The following is a 20,951-nucleotide window of genomic DNA, read 5'->3' as shown; positions in this document are numbered from 1 at the left end:
CGAGAAGGCAGGGCCTTGCTCCCCGCTCAGATTGGCTGGCAGGGAATCAGTATCAATGTTTAAGCGGCGGCGTGAGGTGAATAGAGTCAGTCAGCAAGAGACGCTGGGGAGAGAGCAGGGATCGCGAGCCCGGCGGATGCGGCAGCGGCGGAGGGCGGCTGGGGAGACGCTACTCCAACTGTTGAATTGAATTTTCACCTTTCCTTTCATCCGCTACTTTGCTTGCGGAGATGGATTTATTTGCTTTGAAATCCGCACATCTTTCTCAGACTGTGGGGTGATCCCGAGAGGCACCAGACTGAAAGAGACCACCCGTGACAGAAAAGGAGGAATTTAAAAAAAAAAAAAAAACCCTCCACAACAGACTGCACAATTAACTATATACACCGATGCTGGACTTTGTGAATAGAGAAAATTGAGAGGAAAATCTTGAACTATGATGCGAGGCTAAGCTGGGAACAATTACTGGAAACCTGATTTTGTTTTTCCTATTCCAAGACTCTGAAAGATTTCGGGGTGCCTCTCGCCTAACCAAGAGGAAAGCCTTTTAAAATAGTAATAATAATAAATAAATAAACCAATACACCTAGCAAAGCAGACGCCTTGTTTTCCAGAACCTCGGACTCCGGCAGAAAGAGGTAGAGTAAAAGTGCTGCTGGATTCAGCTTTACCTTCCTCCCTCCATCTCTTTCTCTTGCTTTTTCTTTTTACCCCAAAACATGAATCTGGTTTTTTTTTTTTTTTTTTTTTCTATAGACTGAGTCAGAGAAAGCATTAGGAAGAAGCCGCAACTAATGTCTGTGAAGGGAGGACCATGAGGCGAGAGTGAATACGATTCGTTCCGCTGCTTCTGACTCATCCGGCAGATCGGAACACCTGCATTTCTGGATGTGTCATTCCCGTATGTCGAGGCGCCTCCAGAACCCGAAATAATGTGTACACAGACCTGTGCCTAACATCTCCCCGGGGTGAGCTCCCCTGGCTGGACCGCCTTGGCCGCAGCTCCGAACCCCCTGCCCTCCCTGAGTCGCCCAGAAAGACTGAGAGCGAGACTGCAGAATGCATCACGCCAAACCTGGATGTGTTGCTTTCATCCAGCCCACTCCTTCTACTATAAGAGAAAATTGAAGGGGGGGGGGAAACGTACTTTATTTACTTCAAATATTCATCGCTTTTATTTCTCGCCAAGGTTTTCTTTTCTAGATGAAGAGGACTGGGAGGCAGGGCTATTGGAAAGAGATGCTGAATAGAAAGAAAAGAGAGGCACTTGACAGCCCAGCCCTGTGAATGCAGAGACTGTTTCCCTTCTAGCGAGAGACAGGGAGAGTGTGTGTGCGAGGACTGGGAGGGAGGCTCCCCTTCCTTTTTATTCTGCCACCCCTCCCCCTTCAAATCTGCACGTCCAACCATGAGTTGCCTGTTGATTTCCCTTCGCCTGGGAAGAAAAGCAAACTGGAATTAAACTGCTTGGAGAGAAGTCCTTGCTCGCGGGGAGAGGATGGGATGGTAGCGGCGGCTACTGGCTTGGCGTAGAGAAATCACAGAGTGTGTTCTACGAACAGAGGCGAAGATATATCTCTCTATTTCCCCCCTCCCATTTGACTCACACAGCAAATGCTGATCAGGCTGTGGCTTTCTTGATTTCGGGGGAGAGCCTTTTCCGAGGAAGAGAGGGAGGAGCCTGGTGGGGAAAGGAAACTACAAATCGGGACACTAGTTCTTTACGCTGCATTTCCTCCCCTCCCTTTGGCTGCTCGGAAAGGAGAGAGAGAGAGGAAAAAAAAAATACGCTTGGCTGGGAGATGCAGTCCGCCGCCGCCGCTGCCTCAGCCAGCAATGCAAGATTAGATCTCTAAATGCAGCAAAACACTGCCTGAAAACCCACCAGCCCGCGCAGCAAGCAGACATTTAACGGTGAACTGGGGAAGCTTAGAATTTATCTGTGACTCTGTATTCGTGGCTCTTCATCCCCATCAATTTCATCACGGGAGGCGAGCAGCAAGTAAGAATTTCACTTTCGGATCTGCCTAGAGACACACCTCCCTGCTCCCTCCCCCCCTCGATGTGAAGAGTATTCCGGAGGCTCCGGGCGGGAGTAGATTTGCAGCACCCTAGCGGGAGCGTGGAAAACCTACTGATTCTTTAGCTCATTATCATCTCTCCCAGACGAGATTTCCTTCTTATCGCCTGCCTCATCGCTCAAGTTTAAAGCCTCCCGAAGTCCAGGCGGGAGAGACCAGACCCCCGGCTCGCCCCCAGCCGCAGGAAGCCGCCGCCTTGCTCCAAGCCCCTGCAGCTCTGCTGCACCGCAGCTTCTCTCCCAGTGCGGATGCTGTAGATCAACAGGTTCAGGGAACTTGAGCTGAATAAGGAGAGACCACCGGGTGCCGCAGCTCGGGTGCAGAGGGAAGGAAGGACCCGTGGACTTGCGGTTCTCGTAGCGCGCGCACCCTGCTCCAGGGCCCCAGGCTGGCGCTCACTCTCTCTCTGGCCCCTACAGTCCGCCTGTTCCTGCCCCCACCTTACAGGTCTGGGATGTACCTTTCCATCTGTTGCTGTTTCCTTCTATGGGCCCCTGCCCTCACGCTTAAGAACCTCAACTACTCCGTGCCAGAGGAACAAGGGGCCGGCACGGTTATCGGGAACATCGGCAAGGATGCCCGACTGCAGCCTGGGCTTCCGCCGGCAGAGCGCGGCGGCGGAGGGCGCAGCAAGTCTGGTAGCTACCGGGTGCTGGAGAACTCGGCTCCGCACCTGCTGGACGTGGACGCGGACAGCGGGCTCCTCTACACCAAGCAGCGCATCGACCGGGAGTCCCTGTGTCGCCACAACGCCAAGTGCCAGCTGTCTCTCGAGGTGTTCGCCAACGACAAGGAGATCTGCATGATCAAGGTAGAGATCCAGGACATCAACGACAACGCGCCTTCCTTCCCCTCGGATCAGATCGAAATGGACATCTCGGAGAACGCAGCCCCGGGTACCCGCTTCCCACTCACCAGCGCACATGACCCCGACGCCGGCGAGAACGGGCTCCGCACCTACCTGCTTACGCGCGACGACCACGGCCTCTTTGCACTGGACGTCAAGTCCCGCGGCGACGGCACCAAGTTCCCAGAGCTGGTCATCCAGAAGGCCCTGGACCGCGAGCAGCAGAATCACCATACGCTCGTGCTGACTGCTCTGGACGGTGGCGAGCCTCCACGTTCCGCCACCGTACAGATCAACGTGAAGGTGATTGACTCCAACGACAACAGCCCGGTCTTCGAGGCACCGTCCTACTTGGTGGAATTGCCCGAGAACGCTCCGCTGGGCACCGTGGTCATCGATCTGAACGCCACCGACGCCGACGAGGGTCCCAATGGCGAAGTGCTCTACTCCTTCAGCAGCTACGTGCCCGACCGCGTGCGGGAGCTCTTCTCCATCGACCCCAAGACCGGCCTCATCCGTGTGAAGGGCAACCTGGACTATGAGGAGAACGGGATGCTGGAGATCGACGTGCAGGCCCGAGATCTGGGGCCTAACCCCATCCCAGCCCACTGCAAGGTCACGGTCAAGCTCATCGACCGCAACGACAACGCGCCGTCCATCGGTTTCGTCTCCGTGCGCCAGGGGGCGCTGAGCGAGGCCGCCCCTCCCGGCACCGTCATCGCCCTGGTGCGGGTCACTGACCGAGACTCGGGCAAGAACGGGCAGCTGCAGTGTCGGGTCCTGGGCGGAGGAGGGACCGGCGGCGGCGGGGGCCTGGGCGGACCCGGGGGTTCCGTCCCCTTCAAGCTTGAAGAGAACTATGACAACTTCTACACGGTGGTGACTGACCGCCCGCTGGACCGCGAGACGCAAGACGAGTACAACGTGACCATCGTGGCGCGGGACGGGGGCTCGCCTCCCCTCAACTCCACCAAGTCGTTCGCGGTCAAGATTCTAGACGAGAACGACAACCCGCCTCGGTTCACCAAAGGGCTCTACGTGCTTCAGGTGCACGAGAACAACATCCCGGGAGAATACCTGGGCTCTGTGCTCGCCCAGGATCCCGACCTGGGCCAGAATGGCACCGTGTCCTACTCTATCTTGCCCTCGCACATCGGCGACGTGTCTATCTACACCTATGTGTCTGTCAATCCCACGAACGGGGCCATCTATGCCCTGCGCTCCTTTAACTTCGAGCAGACCAAGTCTTTCGAGTTCAAGGTGCTTGCTAAGGACTCGGGGGCGCCCGCGCACTTGGAGAGCAACGCCACGGTGAGGGTGACAGTGCTAGACGTGAATGACAACGCTCCGGTGATCGTGCTTCCCACGCTGCAGAACGACACCGCGGAGCTGCAGGTGCCGCGCAACGCCGGCCTGGGCTATCTGGTGAGCACTGTGCGCGCCCTAGACAGCGACTTCGGCGAGAGCGGGCGCCTCACCTACGAGATCGTGGACGGCAACGACGACCACCTGTTTGAGATCGACCCGTCCAGCGGCGAGATCCGCACGCTGCACCCCTTCTGGGAGGACGTGACGCCCGTGGTGGAGCTGGTGGTGAAGGTGACCGACCACGGCAAGCCCACCCTGTCCGCAGTGGCCAAGCTCATCATCCGTTCTGTGAGCGGCTCCCTTCCCGAGGGGGTACCACGGGTGAATGGCGAGCAGCACCACTGGGACATGTCGCTGCCGCTCATCGTGACTCTGAGCACTATTTCCATCATCCTCCTAGCGGCCATGATCACCATCGCCGTCAAGTGCAAGCGCGAGAACAAGGAGATCCGCACTTATAACTGCCGCATCGCCGAGTACAGCCACCCGCAGCTGGGCGGGGGCAAGGGCAAGAAAAAGAAGATCAACAAAAATGATATCATGCTGGTGCAGAGCGAAGTGGAGGAAAGGAACGCCATGAACGTCATGAACGTGGTGAGCAGCCCCTCCCTGGCTACCTCCCCTATGTACTTCGATTACCAGACCCGCCTGCCCCTCAGCTCGCCCCGGTCGGAGGTGATGTATCTCAAACCGGCCTCCAACAACCTGACTGTCCCTCAGGGGCACGCGGGCTGCCACACCAGCTTCACCGGACAAGGGACTAATGCAAGCGACACCCCTGCCACTCGGATGTCCATAATTCAGGTAGGAGACTTTTAGCATAACTGGGACTTCACTATATTGCTGGTTTGGAGCTGCCCTGAAACCTTTGGGTTTCAGAGAGGCAAGCCACTCTGCCAGCAGCTGTGAGAGGGAAAAGCATTGAAATGAAAACAGTTTACACTTTTAACACTGTATACATCATATTCTACACATAACCCCTCCTGTGTAAATAGTCTAAAGTCTACAAGATGTAAATATCTTACTCCTGTTTCATTTTAAAATTTATTTTTATAGGTTTAAAAATGTGAGCAGTGTTCAATAATCATAGCTTATTTTACTTATTTTTATTTGTTAGTTTACATTTCTTTTCATAAAAAAGAATTCCCAGAACAGAAACAAATGTTTTAGTTAGTTGTCTTGAAAATATTTTAATTCTTTTTTGAAGTGATGCCAAAAATGAAATAAATTTATAACCAAACATTAAGAAGTTAACTTCTTAAAGTACAAAAAAGCAACCAGTCAAGATTTCAGAGTTTAATCAATTTGAACTAACTTTTCACCCCTTAAAAAGTCGTTTCATATTTTAAAGGTGAGGTGCTTGAACATGAATCTCACTTATTCATCATTCCATTATGCTAAAACTTCCACATAATGCATTAATACATCTAAAGCTTTTGAAATGTGAGTTATATTCTGAAGCACTTTGAAAAAGCTTGAATATATGCCGGCTCTGCATAATAACCAAGAACTATCGATGAAAAGTTTTTATTTGTTTTGTCTTGTGGTTATCTTGATTCATTTCTTGGAGTCACTGAGGAGTGAATGAAAATAGCAGAGTACCAGAGACTCATTTTGTGCTATTGAAAAAAGGAGGCAAAGTTACACTGAAGGCACTTGATGTGCCAAAAAGAATCCAAGATGCATTTAGTTTGTATAGTGTGTCTATTATGTATATCTCAGTGATATTTAATATATATTAGATAGTATGATTTAAAGTTACTGATAATACGACAAAACTAAATGACTGGATCCAGCCTGAACATAGATTCTAACAGCAGCACGTGACTATACAATGCCTAGTCATTGTCTTGTTTCTTTTACCCACTATTGAGTTGTGTCACAGAGAAACTTAATTCTTGCTTATTATAATTGTATGTTGCAACAAATTACTCTGGATGAGCAGTATGTGGAATTCAAAATTGAGCTTAACTGAAAGTGACACTTCTCAAGGAAGATTAGTTTGGGGCAAATGAAAATAATTTGTTCATAATTTTATGCTTTGAAAAGCAAATAACTTTTGACGACACTTGACTCGGTAATGTTTTTATGGATACAATGGAGAAGTAAAATTTCATAATCTTACTATTTCTAACATAATAAGTATACCAAACAGTAATACTTAGAAAAATATATTTTCTTATAGTAATGTCCTTGTAAAACAATATCACACTTGACACTATTAAATATTAAAATATCAGTTGTAGTATTAAATCTCACATCTTACAGTGTTTACTGTACATCAGTGATAATGGTTTTCTGAGGTTTATATAAAACCGAAAAAGAAATTCCCCACTTTAAAAAAATGTGGTTTGTCTGAAAGTCTTTCTGTGACTTTGCAAAACTGGTATTTATGATAATCAATACGTATTTATAATGAGATGTTAAAACACGTGTTTATAGTTTTGCTACATTCATTTTATAAACACACATATGTTATGTACCTTTCTTATATTTTTGTTATTGACAATTACAAAGATGTCACAGAGGGTTAATGCTTCCATTTAAAGTGATGTGAGTTAAATTTTTATTTAGTTTCCAGTGAAAATGAAGGTGGTGCAGAATTTTCAACAAGCCTGTTTCCTTGGTTAGACTAGTGAGGAACAATCTTCGATGGAAATATCCAGAGGTTTTGAGAAGTGGTGATGCCTGTAGTATATTGCACCATGCTGCTCTAAGGAGGGACTGATGATTCCTCTCATTAGCAGTAAAACTCAAGCCAAAGCAGATACACACATTTTTAAACAGAATCCAAAGGGAGAACTTGTTTTCCCATTCCCTTTCTTCTAGACTCTTAATTCATGCCATAAAGACACAAACTATGTTTTTGTTTTAACTTCTTGAGATGTTTTGAAATGCGGCTCATTTTCCCATGTTTCTTCTGCCCTAGAAATATCCCCAACATGCATTGTTTAAACAGAACTTTTTCTATTCAAATTTTATAATCCTTTAAGGGATGCTTTGTGAGTTCTTAATATGTTAATTCTCTATTAAATATATCAGGTTTATCTCAAAATTAATTATGGAGAACAGAGTAAATTAACTACAGGGACTTCCTTTTTTTTTTCTTAACTAGTGTGCTGCAAACACATTGTGCTAAAGTGACATCCATAAATTAAAGCATTTAGGTATTCCACAATTTTTTTCAGATGCTTTTATTAGTGTATATATGTAATACAGCATCCTAAGGATACACACTATTAGTCTCATATGTATTTCTGAAGGTGGAATATTAATCCACAGAGTGCATTTGGCCTAACTGCTACTACGTCTGATTCATCTTTATTTTATAGCATCTGTGTTCTGTTTGGAAGCACGATGATTTCTATTGATGGAATGAAATGAATTTTATAATTGTGTTGAAATACACTGGTACAGTGTGGTGATATGAAATTTAGAAACTTTGTGATTTATGTAGGTTCACATTACAGCTAACATAAGACTTGTTTAAGTATCAAAGCATTTTGTGTTGGTCAAAGGGTCTAAAATGTTAAGATTAATTCTGTAGGTTCTCCTTGGGCATAGGAGTACTTCTACTGAGTACAGATGCTAAGTGTTCTTATAAGCTGATATAGAAACAGTGTCGTTTGTGAGAAGAAACTTTATTTTAGATTTTCTTCAAGTTCCTTGAAAAAATTAAAGTATAAAGGATATAAACAGTAGATTAGCAACTAAATACCCACAATAGGGTGAATCATAATGCAACACAGTTATAGCTAAATATTTAATTCTTTTTAAACCTATAATACTGATTTTGAAGAACAGGAGCACAGATTAAGGAGTATATAAGGCAAATAGTTTATTATCCAAATTCATAAGAGCACTTTTATAAAAGCAGTTTTCATGTGAATTATTTTATGTGTTAATATGAAATCTAAAGTCAAGTAGAGAGATTATTACTAGTTCTCAAGAATAACTGCTTATCATGATTTATCAATAATTAGTTGCTAAGTCTCAGGGTGACTTCACAACAGGTGTTTTCAACAAAGGCCTTGTTGGAAAGAGAGGAGGAGGCTGGGGACTTCTCACTGATGGAGACTTCCCAGTTTGTTTGAACATCTGTGTTTTCATATTTTTTGTAGCACTACTACAAGTCATTTTAATATGCTCTCATAGAAGGAAATATATTGAGCCAGCAGAATAAGATCTACTAAAATAAATTTTGACAAGGAATACATTCTTACTCAGTGTTTTACAAATCAATTTCAAACGATTCACATTTGGCTTGACTTCAGAGTCTTTATGCTAGCAAGGTAAAATCCTTCTAATAGACGTACATGGCCTTTTCAATAACAGGGAATTAAGGATATGGTAAATACCTAGAGCCAATCCAAATATATAAAAATGATATTGAAGTGTGGAGGACTAAAGTATCATAGTGTAAATAATAAACTCAATATTGCAGAATAAAAAGGTGAAAGGAGACTCCATCTTTAACACAACATTACCCGCTGTATGCCTTTATTGCCACTTGTCTCTCCTACAAGAAGATTTTCACGACAGAACTTACTCAGATAAGTTCCCAAGATCATGATCTTCAAAATTTCATACTCTAGCCTATTAATGATTTCAGTAAGAAGCACAAAGTGTGTGAACAATTTCTTCTGACATTTATGATTTTGGAGATATTTTATAATGATTTTTATTCTAAGACAGCTGTTTAATTAGTATATGCAGTAGTTTCCGTAACCTATATATACATCTCTACTTACAGGCATTCTGGTATCCTGAGTAGGAAAGGAATGCCCCTTTCTTACTGCATGCCTTCCAGAGTGTTTAGTTCACTCACTTATTTCTAAAAGGTTTTGAAAAGGTAGAATGAGTGATTCCTATTTGAGATTAACATGAATACAGAATAATTACATTTTTTCTGTTTTATCATGCATTAAAAGTGTAAATAAAGTAAATGAACTTAGTTTAAATATAATAAGATATTCAGTGTTTAGAGTATTTTGGGAGATGAGTTTAAAACCCCTAAAAATCTAAAAATTGGTATCATCATGCTTATTATATTGTTACTTTTATTTTTATATGCATCTATGAGAATTTTAGCTCCAATTTTAATGTGCCATTTCTCTATTTCCCAATAAATGAAAACACAGGAAGTATAAAGTATAACAATATGAACTAGAAACTAGAGAACTTTGTTATTTTATATACAACTTTTTGTAAGGTAATAACTTCTTGATTCCATTAGCTTTTGGTTTTCAATAAAATTTTCAAAATGCAAACAAGTTAATATTTTATCATTTTTAATTTGAGCTTATAATCCTTCAATCTTTGGGAAATGCCAAGAGTAAGATAATTTTTGATTTTACTTGAGTTATATGAGTTCTATAATTTCAATAAATATTACCATATGTAAGCATATGGCAAAAAAAATTGGAATTTTAGTCTTGGCATCTTCATGTTCCTTAAAGGCTGTGTTTTATCATGAAAAGACCAGCATAGAAAAGTATGCCCTAAAATTGTTATTTCAACTACTTGGATATACTTTTCTAGTCAAGGAAAAAGAAAAAAAATCACCACATTTGAATACATTGTTCAACATACAAAACACGTACAAAAACCCTCAAATTTCCATAATGATTTCTCCATAAAGTTTATGCTATAACATATACACTTTTTTCAAGTTCATAGATATAGATTTTGTATATGAGGTTAGAATAATCCCAAATATCATCTCTCTTTTAAAAACTAAGAAGTACACTTTCCAAAGATATATTTTATTTTAAAAGAAAAACCCTTCAAAAATTTCAGGTAATATTTAATTCTGTTTACATATATAGCATTTATACTTTATCATGTTTCAGTACTATTCTTCTGTTTCAGGTTTCAAATTTTTCAGTTAGAGCTGCTTATGCACTATAACACAATAGAAATGTATCTACAAATATAAAGGGTATACATTAAGAAAAAATACATTTAAGATTAATAAAAGTTCACACATATTTATTGAAATGAAATTTGGCTATGCCTATATTTATAAAAATATAAACATTTTTGGTAAAATTAAGTATCTGTATAAATGTATATGTCTTTATATTTTCAATATATGTAAGTACTTAAGCTCAAATACTAGTCCAATTTTATACTTTTTAGTTCAAAAGCAATTCTTCTCTATTTAAGGAAGAGCTCAATCTTTTATTTTTCTTTGAAAATATGTTAAAACTTTACTGTTTTAAAGTTTCAAACAATTTGAAGTCCCATAAAATAGAGTTAGTGACCCTAGAGAGGAGGATTTAAGGACCACCTGGCCTCCAGTGGACAATAAGCTTGAGCCCATGCAGACAGAGAGAAACAAAAATCTTCCCCAAGTTTCTGATTCTTTTGAGAAGATGGCAGGAGACCTGGAAGCATTGTGAGAATATAGGCTGTCAGCCTGATGATGAAACACCAACAGGAGAAAGAAGAAGCCACCATAACTGGGCTCATGCCAGTTAGGAAGTAAAACTTAACTCCCTAATGCTGAGAAGTCATTGAATGCAATACACTCAATAGTGGGTAAATTCTTACAAATGCACCTGCTAATTACAGTATTAGTCATTGCTCTAGAATGTATTCCCCTCAGAGATACTTCTGTTTAATAAATCCCACAGGGAATTATCCTAAGGTCGTATTTCAGTAAAGCCATTAGGGAAGGGATTTTTTTGTATTAAATTCCTTCAACCAATGACTGTATATTAGTTAGAGAATAGCATAAAGTTCATTTTGTCTATCATTTAGAAGATAATGTGACTTCTGCCACCCACCTACAAAACACTTTTAAAGTTCATTAGACCTACACTAATTTATTGTCAACCTACTTTAGTAAAGGAGGCTTTGACAAGAATTTTCTTCAGTGACATACAGTATTTTGCAGTTAATAAGCTTTCACCACTCATTTCACAATGACATATTGTTATCTTTGGTTTTCTGAAGTAAATTATGGACAATAAAGGAGTCCTTAATGATATCAACATCCCTACTGTGACTAAGAGAAGCATGTTTATGCTTCCTTGCTACTGCAGAAATACTAAGATCAATATGTTTAAGATGAAGCAAATAACAATAATAAAATACAAGTGAAAAATTGTGACTCGGTGGGTGGCATCCTTTGCTTGTATGCACCAAGTTCTTCCAGGGATAGACTATAAAATTGGTTTCAGACAGTGTTTAAGGGAATATACATATATATTTGTGTGTGTGTGCATATATATATGACATACTTGTATTTGTCTGTTCTGGTCCTAGTGACATTCTGATTACTGGTATTTGTAGGCCTTGCCCTGGATCTATTCCAAGCAATTTTATTGTAATGAAATGGTTCTTACAGTTCATTGAGCATCTAGCATAACTGTGCTGAATATGATTGGCGCGTTTGCATATATTTATTCAAAAAATAAGGCAGTTAAACAGCATAATTAAGGGAAAACGAATCATAACAATAAAAGACCATTTAAGTTAACAAGCTTTGTGATCAAAGGATAAATACAGGTTGGATAAATGACACCTTAGATGTAACTAATCTACATAAATAGACTTTGGTCTGATTAGAGGAGTAGAATATATTAAAATAACTTAATGGTATTAGAAATTCATTTTGTTTCAGTCATCTTGAAATGTTTAACAATCTATATTATTTTATTTTCTTTATGGTTCTATTTAATACAGTAGTGATACACCATTTTTAAGTTGTGTGAAACATTCCATGGTAAAGATAAATATAATATTGTAAACTTCTATTTGGTTCTGAAATATACCCTATCTGAAAAATATTTAATACTTTTTAAACCTTTAATGTTTTTGATTGATTTTTAATTAGCAGAACACATTAAAGGGACTATTTTAAAGGATCATTTCTTGTTTACTCTATTAGCTAAAAGCGACCTTTGTAGTGTTTGAAAGCGAGAGCATGAAAATCAATTTGAAGTTTCAAGCTATACATTCATAATGGTTTTATAGATATATACTTTTAAAAAAACGTTGGTTACATGTTTGTAAATTCTATTAATACATAATGTAGATAATAACTTGATATTCTGAAAGATTCTTATGGTATTTCGATAGCATCTATGCTTTACAATAACAGATTTAACATAAAACTTCCCTAAAAATGTAATATCTTTCCAACAACTATGGTGCTTTAGATGTACTTTATTCAGCTGTTCTGGATGATAATTTTAAAAAATATAATTAGGCACTGTGTCATGAACTGATATATTTCATTATATAGGATTTCCACCTGAATACTTAATAATTATTTCTAAACAATGAATTGGTTTTTTCTGTGCCTAAAATTTTCATGTTCTTCAATTAAGAAAAAAATTCAAAATATGTACATGAAATAATCAGCTTATATTAGAAATTCCAATAAAAATTCAACAGGTATTTATTTTAGGCAGAAATAGTTATGAGGTTCAAAATAGTTTTTTATTGTTATAATATGATTTCAGACTATCCATGTCTCATGTAAATTCTTAAATTTGTATTTCCAGTACAAACATTTGCATTAGTTTTGAACACCTAAAAGTAGTTTTTACCCTAAATCTACAACATTCTTTTAAAAATCATAGTCCCCAATACAAATAGCTTTGCTAAAAGTAGTTCATTTTATTTTTCACACAACGTATTTTAACAAAGTATACTGAAATTGTTGTACCTGAATACTCGATATGTTTTTGCTATTCTTTCACGGTGACAGAAAAATTGGATATGCATTACTGAATTTATAAAGCAATTCATCTTTGATTATCGTGAAAAGAATTACCTAACCACATGTGTGTAAAATGGCTGTGTGAAATTTTTACTGATGTCCTTATTTATCAGTAGATAAAATGAAATTCAGACATTAGAATGTTTGAGAAATTATACACTAAAAATCCTAGCAAAATACAATGAGAAAAAAGTTATTTTAGTATTTTGGAAAAGGGAATTTGTTTAAAAGAAAATATTTTCCAGTTAAAACTTGAATAAGTGCTTAATGATACATTTAATATAAATTATTAGTCATGAAAACTTCCTAAAGAATGTTAAAAATAATTACTTCGATTTCCATGGTTCTGTCAGCAAAATAAAAACAAAACAGGTATCATCTAAATATGGGTGCATTCTATTATAAAAGTGTCTTCTTGGGTCCCAGAATTCATGCCTTGTATTTTGCTCTTGCAGTTATGCATCTATTTTAAAATAGTATATCCCAAATCAATTCATTGCATTAAGAATGTGAATAACAGCAGCTGTAAGTCATACAAAAAATAATCAATAGTCCATCTTTATTATCATTTTCATTGTGGTAGAATTAAGGATTCTATACAAACTTACCTTCCTGTAGTTTCAAGGCAAGACACTTGATTGTTTTAATTCCTATTTGAAGCTTTGTGTTACCTTGTGTTATATTAATGCGTATTTTTATTTTTGTGCTAAGCCAATGTCTCATGTTGTAATCTTGGTTGATTAAATTAGAAATTCCTGATTTAAAAAAAGTAAGTTGATAGATATGCATTCACATTACTTGGCATGGAACACATAGAATGCATTTATCATTTTGGAAAATAATAAAAATATTTTGGTGCTATGCCATACACCAAAGTGTAGAGTAAGATACAGAATTGTTGAAAGCAGATATATATGAAAAACAGTAATCATTTTCATATCAATGCATACCTTAAAAAAATTCATAACTTTTCACTTTTTAGTGTTGGCAGATACATGGGTAGTAATTATTAGCTAAGTTCCCAGGTTCTGACCTTCTTAACGAAAGCTACTATTTATCCCTAGATGGTAATAAGGATGGAAATAAGAGAACCATCCTATTAAACAAATCCCACTCACAGGACATTTTAAGGATCCTTGGCAGAAGTCTATTTGATGGTGTGTGGCTCTGATATCAGATGTGCCAATACCAACAAATGAAGCACTATGCCCGAGTGGAAAGAAACTAGAAAAGACAAAGAATACATTTATAGAGACTTTTTTTCCTTCTGATTTTGAGCAATAGACTTTCCACAATTTTTTATAATCAAGACAATTACATAGTAATTTGGGTTAGAATGCATGCCCAGTTCCCCATCTCAAAACCCAATTTGTTACCACCTGTGGCTATTTCTATTTAAAAAAAAAAAAAGAAACATAATTACTATGAGTCTCAGCAGTCTTAGAGTAAATTTTTGCAATTACAATACCTCCCTTGGGCAGATGTGTGAAAATGGCAGATTAATTCCTGCCAGGATCTTTCTGTTCTTCGTGCATTTTTAGGTTTGGTGTTGCCTGCTTATTAGAGTGCCTGTTTTGCTCTGGTTAAAGGTTATGTCAGTGTTCCCATAGTAAATCTCTAGAAATAAAAATCCACAAATCAGCCATTAAATTTTGCCTTAGGTGGAAAGTTGACACATAACGTCTCAGGAAAGAAGTAGATAATATTTTCCATCACTTTCCTCTGTTGCCTGGTTAAGTTTGAAGTAAAAGAGAATAAGACCATCTGGCAATGTTGAGAAAGCAGGACTTAGACTAGGAGGGAATAAGAAATGTGTGGTAAAATAATATCTAATACAGTAGACACTATGGAAGTGATCTCAAAGCTACGTGATGCCTAGGGATTTTAAAGAACAATAAAAATATATTAATGTTGGATGGATAACAGGAAATTGAACCCCCACTAATTTCCATTCATTTTTTTTTTGTGGTTGTTGTGTGTACTCTGTTCTTAATAAAGACCTAATTGATCTACATACAAAATAATGAATGATATTAAGTCTGTACAGTATTAAGCCTCTGGATCAGTGTTTTAACTCTATTCATAAGATTAAGTTATTTTGTTTCAAGCAGTCTAGAGACTAGAACACTTTAAACCAGAAGCCACATCCATCTTCTTTGTCACTGTACTTGAAAGAATATAGCAGTTTCTGATATGTAGTATACCCTTTAAAAAATATGAATTCTTTGTGAAAAAACTGAGACTTCCATAGTTAAGTCATTTTCAACAATCACCCATCAGATATATGTTGAAATTTGTATTCAAATCTAGATGTGACTAAGGCTAAAGTCTAAGATATTAATATAAAGATGCTAAAATATTGATCTGCTGGTAAATAATTCATGTGAATATGGCATATTTTGATATTTTTTTAATTTATAGTTACTACATTATTATTACTATGAAAATTTATATATAATTTTATTAATAATATTACAACTTCATGGAGAAAGACAGTTGATCAAGGTTCACAATTATGAGCATCATGCTCTCACAGTATTTGTTTATATTACATATAATTAGACATGGTATATATAATATATACACCCAAACACAAACATGAAAATGGTGTATCAAGAGGAAATCGTGTTGATTGTAGCTATCTTTTTATCTTTTGTCTCACTCCTTGGTCTGGTTTATATGGTATTAAAATGATGCACTTCTGATTTTATGTCTATTTTTTAAGGCTTTAAGGATCACCTAATCCTAGTAAGTTATTAAGAAACTAATATGATAATTTTGTCTATATATTAATTAATTTTAAGCTGTTATATTTGTGGAAATTCTCCATAAAGTATAAATATTTATTTCCTATATGATTATTTTGATAAAATGAGATTATTTCTGAACCATAAAACAATTATTTTTGGATTACATTTATTTTTATTTTTCAATATGTAATTTTACTATTTAATCAGGCACTGATCATCTAACATGCAATAATCAGAAAATAAAACTATGTTTGGCAATTATCAAGTATATGTATAGTAATAAGCCAACTTAAAAATTTTTCTCAAAATTTCAGAATCTGTTATTTGTATGTGGTAATGAAATTTTTATGCAAATGTTGAGGAAATGTAAGCTAAGCCTTCATATAAAAAGTATGTTGTCCATTTCAGTATTGTTATTTAAAATACATCCACAGCTTTCAGAGCTGTTTAATCCATAATTATCACTTCAATGAATAAATAATGAAATAATTCTAAAAGCTATTAATTGAAATAGTTTATTGGTTTTTCATTTTTTTATTTGTGCAAATTTAGGGGTTATCTGTGAAGTTGTATTGTTTAGTACTTTTAAGCTATAGTGAGAGTTAGTTACTGTTTGTCTGAATTTTACATTTTAAAATCCAGGTCAAACCATGACGAGGTTTTATGGAATAAAGGTTTAGGCAGAATAAATTTTCAAACGTATTAAAAATTCAGTTATCCTCATTAGTCAGAGTAGCTGAGATAAAAAGTGAAGGAAAAATAGAAAGAAGCATAGAAATGTAATTTTAAAATGTTTAGAATTCATTTTCAACCTTCATACAAAAGAGAAATTTTCTTAAAGATTAAGCATCATTAAATATCATATAAGATTATTCCACAAATAAGTTATCAATGCAGAATTTATATCCACATTTGTCTAGGTATTATACCAATAGTTCAAGTTCATCTGTTAATTCACCCTGAAATATTTGGCATTTTTGAAAATAAGGTACATCAGCAACCAGTGCTACTCAGTCTTATTGAGGGGGATGTCAAATAGGTCTTGGCTACATGTTACTACAAGAAGCCTTCTGTGCCAAGAACAGGTTTTCCATTAGACACTTTTGGCCAGAAATTGGGCCTGTCATATTCCATAATTTGTTTAGTTTTTTTTTCCTTTAAAATGAAATCTTAGTCTGTCACCAGGCTGGAGTGCAGTGGCTAGATCTCAACTTACTGCAACCTCCATCTCCTGGGTTCACGTGATTCTCCTGCCTCAGCCTCCCGAGTAGCTGAGACTACAGGCGTACACTACCAAGCTCAGCTAAGTTTTGTATTTTTAGTAAATACAGGGTTTCAGCATGTTGGCCAGGATGGTCTCCATCACTTGACCTCCTGCCTTCCAAAGTGCTTGGATTTACAGGTGTATGCCACCACACCCGGCTCATACATGCTTCCTTTTAAAGAATATAGCTTAGATATCTTCTGGCAATGTGACTTCCAAATAATGTTGGTAAAAACATTTATAAATACACCAGTTTGCAAGCACTTTTTATATTTTATATCAAACCTTATAATCTAAAAACATATATCATTTGTTTAAAAGACTTTGAAAAGTCATTTAAATATTTTTAAAGTATCATCCAAAATATATAATTTTGAGCGAAGAGAAAGGAAATAAATTATTATTTGTGTCTTATGTTGACTTTTTCTAATTCTATTATTTTTATCCTTGCCATCTGGTCTCTTTTCCGTGACATCCCAGCAGAAAATATGCTTTTCACAGGGATACTTGAGCACCTTGTATATCTACATCTAATGTATTTTTTAATGCAAATAAATATGTTGATGAGGCGTGGTGGTAAATATCATCAGATCAATATTTAACTATATGTACATTTGGACCTAGGATCTATATAGTTGACTTTACATAGTGCATCTATATACAAGGATGGATTGGGTTGAGTAGTGTTATGTTTCTCATTTTAAAAATGCATTTAATAGACAGGAAACTTTTGTTTATTAGCTAAAATAAAAAGTTTCTTCAATTTCTTTTAATTTAGGCTTGAGTATATATTTTAAGACATAAAATGTCAATTTTCTTTTATATAAATGCAATAAAATAAACTTCTCCACATGATTTCCTCTTGTGGTTCTTCAGGCAAGAGTGTGCTCTAATAAGATATAGTCAAGATAAAATTTTCCATCTGCTACTCCTGAATGTTAATTTTTTTAACCTCTTGGTAAACCTTCTTTCTATATTTATGATATGCAAGTTAGTGTAAGCTAACGAATCAGTTCATCATATAAGGAAATAAATTTTATAGTTAAACTCAGTCAGCACATTCCTTAAATTTATTTGTATTTGAAATTTTCCATTGAGTCTCAGTGAACTTAAACTTGACATTGTGTTAAATGCTCATTATTTAACTAGAGAAACCAAATCACCAAGGAGACATCTATTATTTAATGATATTATGGTTTGGATTTTTTTGGTTGGAAGTGTTGGATGGTGATAGAAAGGCTCTAGGGGTGAGAGAAGGGAAGAAGCTGTGGTTCAATATCCCCAGGTAATATAAATAATTGGAAAGTGAAGATACCTTTTCAGTTGGTTAATTGTAATAAACCTATTATCTTGTTAGAGCATTAAGGTAGAATCAACATGTTGGAAAACAGATAAAAGGTGCATGAAAGCATTTAAAATTCAATCATTAGGTTTCATTGCACCCATCTGCTCCCAGGAAATATAATTGGAAATTTTATTCATTGACCTTTAGCTGCCATATTGGACAACAGTTTCAAAGTCTGTATTTTCGAGTTGGACATTTTAAGTTAATTAGATAAGAGCCATACTCAGTGCATTTTTTTTAAACCCAATTACTTTTTGGAACAAAATTTGAAAAAATAAAGGCAGGCTTATACCATTTTTATATATTTTTAATGAACAAGTGTATATTTGACAAAGAGTCAACATAGTTATTTAATCCTGGATCTGGTTAAAAGCAACTGATGTTCAACTTCATTAACATTTCTGTTAACTAGAGGGACTGCTCAAGTTTTTATTGTTATTTTATGTGCAAATTTCTACCTCCCATTAATTATTCTCTGGATCCATATTACCTTAGAGTTATACCTACAACATTCAATTACACTAAAATCACATACCATGATATAAGAAACAAAATCAATGAAATTATTTAGTATTTCAGGTGGTTATCTTGAGTTTTAAAATGTTGGGCACTCCCAATTCTTTTGCCAATATAAGTATAATACCACACAATTTTTCTAGAATATTTTTAAGTCTCCACTCAGAAGCATGATGCATGATAAAACTGTGTATCTAATATAAGAGGCACATTATGTAAATTGATAAAGATTTCTTGCCAGCATTTGTGTATTGCTCTGCTTACTGAAGTTCATGTACCTTGGAAAAGAGTCATGATTAGACAGGTGTTTCTTCATCCTATGATACCAAATTTCTGAAATATTTATATAGTGATGAGCCAGATGTACACAGCCTAACCTTGTAATCCCATTTCACAGCTTTCCCAAATACTTGGAAACTTAAGTATGAAGCTGATTATTTTGGCAGCATATCCGCATTAATAGGATTCAAATATTCCTTATTTACAAGCCAGTTCTGTTAATATAATCTATTATATTAAAATAAAAAAACGAGAATCCAATCCATCCATGGGCAAAAAATTGGCAAGGAAGCTTTTCCTAAAGCTTTTTAATTTGTTTTTTATTGACTCTATAATATCAGAAAACACATAGCACACGTGAATAATGTACATGTTTTGGATACCAGGCTACAACCATTTTTGTGTGAAGTAGTTAGTGCTCAGATCCCTTGTACGTCTATCGTAATCTTGACATATGCCACATAAGACCATGCATCTTTGCTCTTTACAAATGTCCATTTCAGTATCCTCTCAGTGGAAAAACTTACTGTCATTTGACATAAAATTAAAATTATTTTAAATGCACTCATCTTTTTTTTTTTTTTTTTTGAGACAGAATTTCACTCTTGTTACCCAGGCTGGAGTGCAATGGCGCGATCTCGGCTCACCTCAACCTCTGCCTCCTAGGTTCAGGCAATTCTACTACCTCAGCCTCCTGAGTAGCTGGGATTACAGGCATGCGCCACCATGCCCAGCTAATTTTTTGTATTTTTAGTAGAGACGGGGTTTCACCATGTTGACCAGGATGGTCTCGATCTCTTGACCTAGTGATCCACCTGCCTCGGCCTCCCAAAGTGCTGGGATTACAGGCTTGAGCCACCGCACCCGACCTCATCTGTTTTTTTAATGAACAGAAGCAGTACAGAATAATATAATAATGTGTCATGATTTTCATTATGCTTATTTATTGGTTCCATAATAATAGAAGGAGAGTATACTGTTATGCTTTTAGCTTGAGCTATTTATGCACTATGCTACTGGGCATACCGTTTTATATTTGTGATATTTTGTCCTCCCAAGAAAAGGGGTATCAAGATCCTTAAATCAAATTAGACTAGGGGAAGAGTTTCATATTTTGTCTGTTTTATATTAAGTGTATAGCTTTTATAAATTACCTGACTCTACTTGAATAAGCTCACACACCTTCAGCGAGGAGAATACTCTATTTTCCAAGCTGTATGTAATAACCTGGTTTACATGGTTTGAAAAGAAGGAAGGGAAAAGCAGGATCTCAGAAAAGAAAACAACTCTTTTGCTTTTCTACCCATAGGAGAAAATTATGTACTTGGTGTTTTATATTTATACAACTATGTGTCTAATGCACCATTAAGAAGGTGACATAACTAAAAAACAAAACAAAACATAGAATTAAACAACCTGTAAAAGAGAGTTCTGTAAGCCCAGCTGAGAGAGAAACATTTGAGATTTCTGGACCTTGATTTTTTATTTTTTTTTTTGTAGAATGACATATTCCAGAGATGAAGCTACTCCACTGAGACTATGTGCCTCTAGCCCTGTGTGGTTGAGATTCAGGCACTGCTAGTCTAGTGCCTTTTGGATTTTAACTAGTCTATCATTGAACTGGAATCCGTAGTGAACCTCCAGGGATGAATTGCCTGCATTTGACTGCAGGGCCAGTTACTCCTCTCCTGTTTGATGTTTAGCAAGTCAGTAGTTTCCCTACAAAAAGATACTTTACACCTGGGAAAAACAACAACTATTACAAAG

At 37.3% G+C, this 20,951-nt stretch overlaps 1 protein-coding gene across 6 annotated transcripts in view; it reads left to right on the top strand.

The window, feature by feature from the left end:
• Positions 1 to 88: 88 nt before the first annotated feature.
• The window catches only part of PCDH17 (protocadherin 17), a 96,186-nt gene continuing 75,323 nt past the window's right edge, over positions 89 to 20,951 (top strand). For 3 of the 6 annotated variants that reach the window (XM_078347911.1, XM_002742627.7, XM_054252661.2), the window contains exons 1-2: positions 89 to 638; positions 757 to 5,100. In XM_078347911.1, the coding sequence (XP_078204037.1) occupies positions 2,536 to 5,100 (2,565 nt within the window). In that variant the 5' untranslated portion in view covers positions 89 to 638; positions 757 to 2,535. Of the gene's footprint in view, positions 5,101 to 20,951 lie in introns of all 6 variants that reach the window. The other 3 variants (XM_078347905.1, XM_078347910.1, XM_078347894.1) reach the window with 1 other exon arrangement.

The sequence above is a fragment of the Callithrix jacchus genome, chromosome 1 (genome assembly GCF_049354715.1).
Source record: "Callithrix jacchus isolate 240 chromosome 1, calJac240_pri, whole genome shotgun sequence".
Classification (NCBI taxonomy): domain Eukaryota; kingdom Metazoa; phylum Chordata; class Mammalia; order Primates; family Cebidae; genus Callithrix; species Callithrix jacchus.
Note: the sequence above shows the minus strand (reverse complement) of the source record. Positions and strands in the feature narration are given on the sequence as shown.